This window comes from Coturnix japonica, chromosome 10 (assembly GCF_001577835.2).
Source record: "Coturnix japonica isolate 7356 chromosome 10, Coturnix japonica 2.1, whole genome shotgun sequence".
NCBI lineage: Eukaryota > Metazoa > Chordata > Aves > Galliformes > Phasianidae > Coturnix > Coturnix japonica.
Window position 1 is genome coordinate 17,931,103 of NC_029525.1, and position 8,014 is coordinate 17,939,116.

Sequence of the window (8,014 nt, forward strand, 5' to 3'; positions counted from 1 at the left end):
AAAACGAGCAGAATTAATTGGCTCCTACACGCTACAGAGAACCCATTGTTTGTCGTCTTTGGTTCCAATCTGATCAGCTTGTTTCTGTTTTCCAGCTTAGTGATGAGGTTTAAGCCCAGCTCCTGTTTAACAAGCTCCAAGAGAGCAGAACCCAATAGAGAGAATAAGAACCGAATATCTGTGCTCTGCTCAGTTATGGATTCCTTCCCACGCTCATACAGAGCAGCCGTGGGGACGAGGCCTTCCCTGGAGCTCAGGGCTGCCATGGTGGGTGATGAAGCTCTGCTCCCCAACAGCAGCACACAGAAAGAACAGGGTCCAAAGGGCGCTGTGGTGAAGTCCTCACAATAGTGATTTTTATTAAATTAGTTGCTTTATAAAACATTGCGGATGTCGTAATTGTTAACGTAACAATTTGCCCCACTGTAGTAACTGCTGCAGTTTGCTAAGCAAGTTGTTTGTTTTTAAATGAAAGAAAATAGCCGAGTCATGAAAGAGCAACCGCAGCCCAGGAGACCAAAGTCGTGTTTGGTTTTTTACACCGAAACCAGGCAGTAACTGTTAAAGGGCCCGACCCGGCCAGCGGCACCGGCAGAAATGCAGACGAATGGAAACTCACCATCATGGCGTGAGTTTTGGTTTTGTTTTTCCCAAACCTGGAGCTCTTTCCCTGCTCTCTCCCAGCGCTGCTGTGTGGACGTCACCCTGTGCAGCCGTGCGACTCCCACTCCTGAAGTCAGCAGTTCCCCTTCACAATACACTGAAAACCTCAAGCTCTAAGACAAAGCAACTGTAATACTAAGTGCACACCCATGGCTGCAAACAGCGTCTGCTCATCAAACAACTCATTCAAGGAGGTTCAGTTAAGGCCGTGTCGTACAAGAGGGCCGGTAATACTCGGCCTCTTTGAAATTCATTTCCAATTTGGTGGCTGTCTGTGAAATCAAACAGCCATTTCTGGGAGCAGAATTCGGTGATTTGGGTTTGTGGGTTTTTGGGTTGTTCCTTTTATTTTTTTTTTCCCCTGTAATTTTGGAGCTTTTGAGCTGCTTCCTTCCAGCGCCTCGAGCACAGAACAGGGAGGGCAGCACTTGGGCACCGCCTGCCGCGCCGAGCCACCAGCACAGAGACTGCAACCTTGATAACAGCATTTGGCAGAATTTAAAGAAAGAGAAGTTGTGCTACATGTTTAAGGGGTTATGGGCAACAGAAAGACAACAGAAGGGGAGATAAATGTCACATGAAGTCTTCAAACTCTTGTACGTATTCTCCATCGTATCCTCCATAATCAGCCAGGTCATCTTTCATAGTAGCCTTTAATCCACCTCCAGGCACAACACCTTTTTTCTTCTTTTTGGCTTTACTCTGCTTGAAAAGGAAGGAGAGTGGATTTAGTGACACAGCCACAGCAGTCTGTCCTCCTTCTGATTAGACAGAGCCCAGAGGAGCAAATACCTGCATTGCTGTTCCACTACGAACCCGTCCTCTAACCTGATTTAACACTCCGAAAAATGCATTGCTAGTGATATCTTCAATTTCATTGCTGTCTATACAGCTCAACTCATTATTGAATCTCCACCAACCCGAGGTTTTAAATCTATTCTCCAAAACCTACTGTTATGTTCTGTACCACATAAGCATCTGTTAAGCTATTATCTCACCTCATTTTCATGTCTATGCAGCCATTGCTCCTTCCATTGCCAGAGCACAGGAACACCCCAACCGTCAGCTATTCCAAACCCCAGCAACAAACTCGGCCTAAGGCTGCAGTTGTTCTGCTGTCCTGATGCTGTAGCCCTGCTGCCCTGTGATGCCTTGACTTGGGCCTCTTCACTGCCATGACAGCACCATGTGAACACACAGCTCAGCTCCAGTCTACCAGCCAAGGCTTTGGCCTGTGCTCTGACTTAATAGAACTCCTGCTGACCTCACACATATAAGGGTGTTTTAGATCAGTATCCAGGACTACAACGTCACCTACTGTCACACACAACCCCAGCAGCAGTTCAGGTCAGCGCTGGACCTGCTGTGCAGTGCAGGCATTGAGCACCTTCAGCAGGAGCTGCCTCAGCTGCATCCAGCTGTGGGATTGTGTCTCACCTTCTCCTGTTTCTGTTTTTCACTGCATAGTACCGTCAATGAATTCGTGATCTTCTTCAAATCATCAATTTCCACTACAGAGAAAAGAAAAAAAGAGATTCCTCATCAACTTTGTGCTCACATACCCTCCCATCATCACAGTCCTCTCATGACTGTAGAGGTATGAGACGGATGGTGCAGAAGGGAAGGGTGCAAATTAAGAGCTGGCGCACACAGTCTTAACAGGGAGACACTCAACCAACTGGAGCAACGTGACTATGCAGTACAGTACAATATCGACTGTTTCAGACACCAAAAGGAGCAGCACAGTGTCAATACTGAATTGCCCAGTGAGTCCCTCACTTCAGCTCTGGGACCGTACAGCACTGCTGCAGGCAGCCCTGTGTGTGCACAGCCTTACACAGCACCGAGCCACCCCGCAGCTGAAGGGCAGAGTGAGCAAAGCACAGCAGAAGGGCTCACACAACAAACCCAGCTGCTGCAGCCAACCAGAGCAGGGACACGGGGCTGTAAGTTACTTTATCTCTGTACGGTCACATGCTGAATTCCAGAGCAATTAATCTCGCAGTCCCTGAATTACAAGATCTCACTCTTAGAACAGTCCTCCCAGCAGAGCTGCTGCCATTACCCGGCTCAGAGAAACGTTTGTGTTCCAGAAACTGCTTCAAGACAGACCGGTGAGATGGAGAGCAGCACGAAGAGCTGCAGCTCTAAGTGCCTGTTTGTAAGTGACTGCAGGAAGACACAAATGTGCTCCACAGAGCACGGGCTGGGATGGAACCTCACACTGACACTCAGCTCAGCACCAGCTGCACACTGATCTCAGTTTCAGCTCATAGCACACCCTCAAGGTCACACCTGCTGCAGTCCTGGCAGTGGCTGAGGAGCTCCTCAATGTACTTACATGAAATACAAACGTCTCGAACTAACGCTTCCAAGAAGCTGGCGTAATGTAAGGACTTCTCATACTGCGTGATTTTCTCTTTTAGTAGCTTGCCAAATTCCGTAAAGTCATCTTTTGAAGAGGGATTCATGGCATCTATTCCACAAGTGTTATTTACACCTGCGAGGGAAGGCACACGGTTACAACGCATTGGCTGCGGGCTCTGAAAGATGACACCAGAGCAAAACCCATTCAGTTGTCCCTGTCTCATCAAGCACCGCCAAACCAAACTTCCTCCAACCCCCGTCCTCTGCAAACAAATCACGGCCACGTTAACAACCCGCAGGGCCACAGACTCACTGTGCTCTGGGCAGTGCTGGCTGCAGAGCCCTCCTTCCTTTAACAGAGAGTTCTAAACGAGTCCCTCTGTGCAGAATCCCCCTGGTTCTTTGCACCCCAGCAGTGCCCTGCAGGCCTGCACACAGCTGACAGCTCTGCCATGGCACAGCACACACTCACCAAACGTTTCTTTTGCTAACTCCAGGTCTGACTCCTCTTGCAATTTCTTTAGTCGTAGTTTGTCTGCTAACTGTTCTTCTGGTGTAAGTTCTTTATGTTCCTCTGGAGCCTCTAACTGCATTTAAAACAAAACGAACACCCGGTAACAGGGGAACATCACACTGAGGGGAGCTTACAAGAAACCACGTTTATTCCAGTGCCATCTGAGAACCTTCTGTGTGAAGTCAGAGCTCCAAGTGTGCACAGCCCCAACAACCATCCCAATTAATCATAACAACGCCAACTGTTTAATTTCTCTGTAATTTAACTGAGTTATGGAAATGACACATCCATTCCTTCAGCACACACACAGTCACAGAATGGCTCAGGTTGGATGGGAGCAAAAGGATCGTGAAGCTCCAACCCCCCCCCACCAACAGGGCCACCAACCTCTGTATCTCAAAGCAGACGGGGCAGCCCAGGGCCCTGAACAGCTCCAGGACCATTGAAGACACAGCTCTCACAAAGGATGCTGTCTGCACTACTGCACTGCCCTGGGAGCACAGGCTGCCCTTCAAAGCTCATTGTCCCAGGGTGGACAATTACCTCTTTCCCCCCTGATCCCCGCAGTGAGACCTGACCCTGGTGTCCCTCCCTTTCCCCTCAGACAGCCCAGACCTTATTATCACCACCAGCCCCATGTGCACAGCACACAGCTGACATTCAATTCAGCCCACCAGCCCAGGATCCCCACAGCTCCTGCTCAGCCCCCACACACAACCCACAACCAACACAGCTCCACATTCCCCAGCCCACAAAGCAACAGGAATTACCCTTTTTTTCAGCTCCTCTTGCTTTTTCTTCTGTTGTTTTTCTTTTTCTTTTATCTTTTCTGCTATTTTCTTTTTTTCTGACACTTTGGGCTCTGTAAATTGAACAAAACAGCTCCTGAGATCCCACAGTGTTTCTGAGTAACCAGGAAAACAGAAATCAAAGAGAGCAGCAGAGCTGAGCTGGCAGCACTGATGGGGGGCAGAGGCCACACTGTGTCAAGGCCCAAACCAGCCCTACAAGGGCAGACAGACAAAAGCAGCGGGAGCTGCACACACTGAGGTCGCTCCTGGTCAGCCTCACCTTGTTTCACCTCCGTCTCCTTGACTTCCTCCTCTTCCTCCTCATCATCCCAGTTATCCTACAAAGGAAGTCTTCATTAAGACACATGTTGATGCTTTTACGTATTTCTACTTGGCAAACGCAGAGGACAGCAGCTTTCATACGGCCTTTTTAAATGCTCTCAAATCCATTCATTTGAGTTAGGAAGTGGGGAGTTGAGCTGTTGGAGCTGTAAAATAAGGGCTCTGACCTGGGAGCTGAGCACAGTGCCGTCAGCTGTGCAGCCCCCTCCCAACAATTAGCTGGGTATCATTAATGGACACGTGTTCTTCCCCTGGTGCCCCTCCAGGTCCCACTGATGCCCTCTGTGTACAGATCAGCGCTTTGTCACAGCCCTGAAGGTACATGTGGCACCACAAGTTAAAGCCAAGAAATGGCCCAGGAATCTACTTTGAGTTACCAGCACGAGTGGAACCTGTAAGCTTAAGAGCTCACCTTTGGCAGGGCCTGGTCTGCACAGAAGCCACGCAGGCCATGCACACGTTATGGGTGAGCTTTACAACCACAATCCCCAGCTGGGCCTCAGAGCAGAAACGTGAGCACTCAGAGCAGCCATTTACCCGGAGGAGGAACGCGGCGTCACAGCGCATCCCCACAGCTCCCCTGGGCCAACCCGCACCTGTGGCAGAGCCGGCTTCCATCCACATTCCAGGAGGCTGACTTGAATCTGCAGCAGCGCTCATTCAGCTCGTATCTAATTAAACCTGTTACACCCATTTCTTAAACAGCCATTCTCAGCACTGCTGTGCTCGGTGCCCAGCCTGCACGGAGGGGTTTAGATCGAGCACACAGAGCAGGAGGGCAGCGAGTACCAACGGGGCTGCAGGAAGCGACCGCCTCCTCCAACAACTGCTGCCTTCAGATGGGAACAACCCGCCCCAAAGCTGCTCCAAGCACCTGTCAGCACTGCAGGAGTGAGTGAGCAGGGGTGAGTGTGCAAGGGGTGAGTGTGCAAGGGGTGAGTGTGCAGCAGCTGCTCCCACCGCTGCAGCTGGAGCAGGAGCTGAGCCCCATCTCTCCTCCTCCAGCACTGACACTGAGCCAGGGCACAGCCTCCAACCAAGAGCTGCCCAGGGATAAATAGAGCGAACCCTGTTGGCACCAGGCCTGTCTGCTGGGCAAGCTGTGCCCGGTAACAGCTGAGAGCAGCTGCGTTACCAATGAAGATGATGATCTGAAACCCGGGGAAGTCAATGTTTCCTGAACTCTGGGGTTACTTTAAGATCAAAACAACTGCAAAACAAACTACAGGATCCGAGTATGTAGGAAACAAAGCAAGAACATGAACACGCAAAACACCGCGCTCACATCTTTCCCTTATATCCATACTCCAAGGCTGACCCTGGCAAACAAGGAGCTCCAGTATCCACCTCCCAGGCTCAGCCCTGAGATCTCCAGCATTTAAACAACGAGCAAATGGAAATGAAACACTCCTATCTGCCATCCAGCCCTCAGCTCCAGGTGCAGCTCTGGTACTAATAGTGTGACCCCGAGAAAGGGGGAGGAAGCCAAACTGCTGCACACGGGGAGCTGCTCCTTTATGACAGCAGAGCTGTCCCTATGAGCACCACCCCACAGAGCAGTTCTCCTGGACACGCTGGATACCAGGAAGGTTCCTCACTTCCAAAGGAAGGCAGAAAAGCAAACTTCACCAGCGCTCTGTATGTGTTCTATATAAACACACACAGGTACGCACACACTGCAGCCAGTGTCACATACGTGCATCCAGTGACGCTGTAACCACGCTGCTCACAGAGATACCCCCACTCACCTTGTGTGCTGTAATGCCACAGCAGTGATAACCACAGGGTGTGGTGTCACTGTGCTTCAGAAGCAGAACAGACAGCTCCTAACTCACACAAGTATCTCTTTATAAAGGGAACGCTCTCACACTGCCCACAGAAGGAATTCCACCCTAAGCTCCAATGGTGCTGGTGGTTCCAATATCCTCCAAACAGCGGCACAGCCCGACCCAGCCGAGCACTGAGCCCTCACCCAGCACCGTGCAGGGCTTCACCCAGCGACCACAACGTGGCGACCAGGCGACACCCCGAGCTGCACCGCTGCGTGTCACAGCCCCGACAGCAGCTGGACCGGCCACAAAACGCTGCTGTGAGCTTCGGCTCCTTCCATCCCGATCCCACCCACACGTGCTGCCCGGCTGCTGTGCACACAGAGCTCCGTGCTGGGAGCACAGCGGGGCCAGGCGGCAGGAGACTCGCTGTAATGCAGCCCCTCGTTGTAATGCAGCCCCTCGCTGTAGTGCATTCACTCGCTGTAGTTCAGTCACTCGCTGTAGCTCAGTCACTCGCTGTATCGCAGCCCGGCTCCATCCTCCCGCCTCCACGTGCTGCAGCGCCTCAAACCCCCCATCCCAGCGCTGCTCCGTCAGCCCGTGGCCGCCATCCCGCCCTGCAGCCCCGCTCGGTTCTGGCAGCACCGTGACACCCCCCGCAGCTCCGGCTCCTCCCCGCCCGGCTCCCCGTACCCGCTCCCGGCCCGACTCCGCTCCCCGTGGCCCAGCGGTACCGGACCGCGCCAGGAGCCGCGTTCGGGCCGTGTCGGCTCCCGGGCCCCACAGCGAACAACACCCGACGGCCAACAGCGCATCACGGCCCGGATCCGATCGGAGCGGCCCGACCCGGCGCTGAGTGTCCCGGCCCGACGCACCTTCACGTCGTCGTCCTCGTCCTCTCCGGCCCAGCGATCTCCGGCCACCCCCGGCACCAACCGCTTCGCCACCGGCTCCACCACCTCGAAGGTGTCGGCGTCTGTGTGGGGGGAAGCAGAAAGGACAGCGGGTGAGCGGAGCGAGGACCGGACGGACCGAACGGATGGAACGGATGGAACGGATGGACCGGGTCCAGGCCGACACCTACCCCAGGAATCCGCCTCGGCCGCCATCTTGCCGCGGGAGCGCGGCGCGAGCTGACTCAGCCGCAGCTCAGCGCACGGCGCGCGGGGCACCATGGGAGCACGGCCCGCCCCTGCGGCCGCCATCTTGGGAGGGATGAGGTGGGGCCGAGCCGCCATCTTGGGAGGGGTGAGGTGACGGCACCGCCGCCATCTTGGGAGGGCTGACAGGCCGCTCCCCCCGGCGGGGCGGGGCCGGGCCGGGCGCCGTGCGGTACAACGGGCCGTGCCGGGGCTGGACGGGCCGTGCCGGGGCTGGACGGGCCGTGCCGGGGCTGTCCCGGCCCGCTGTGCTCGGGTGGGCGGTTCGGTGCTGGGTAGGACGGGGATCACCTCAGGAACACGGGGCAGAAACGCAGCTGAGGCGGCTGGAAGTGCCGGCGTTGGGCCGGGCAGCCCCTGGGCTGCACAGTGGAGCTGGCAGGGCTCAGAGCTACAGACCATCAC

At 54.1% G+C, this 8,014-nt stretch overlaps 1 protein-coding gene across 2 annotated transcripts; it reads right to left on the bottom strand.

Annotated features, from left to right (window-relative positions):
- Window positions 1–334: 334 nt before the first annotated feature.
- On the bottom strand, window positions 335–7,702 carry EIF3J (eukaryotic translation initiation factor 3 subunit J). 2 transcript variants are annotated; one of them, XM_015873296.1, is made up of 8 exons: window positions 7,534–7,702; window positions 7,325–7,425; window positions 4,616–4,673; window positions 4,315–4,406; window positions 3,503–3,617; window positions 3,005–3,163; window positions 2,101–2,174; window positions 335–1,365 (listed from the first exon to the last, which is right to left on the bottom strand). In XM_015873296.1, exons 1-8 carry the CDS (start codon window positions 7,685–7,687, stop codon window positions 1,237–1,239), a joined length of 882 nt encoding a protein of 293 aa, XP_015728782.1. In that variant the 5' UTR covers window positions 7,688–7,702; the 3' UTR covers window positions 335–1,236. The 2 variants fall into 2 exon arrangements, with proteins under 2 accessions (XP_015728782.1, XP_015728780.1); XM_015873294.1 differs by having other exon boundaries at window positions 335–1,368.
- Window positions 7,703–8,014: the final 312 nt, after the last annotated feature.

Bases quoted from the DNA above. Each gene is read 5' to 3' on its own strand.
- EIF3J (XM_015873294.1), bottom strand. From the start codon at position 7,687: ATGGCGGCTCGGCCCCACCTCATCCCTCCCAAGATGGCGGCCGCAGGG. The intron at 4,674-7,324 runs GTGCGTCGGGCC...CTTCCTTTGTAG, and splicing joins ACGAGGACGACGACGTGAAG to GATAACTGGGATGATGAGGA. The intron at 2,175-3,004 runs GTAAGTACATTG...TTTTCTCTGTAG, and splicing joins TCGAGACGTTTGTATTTCAT to TGGAAATTGATGATTTGAAG.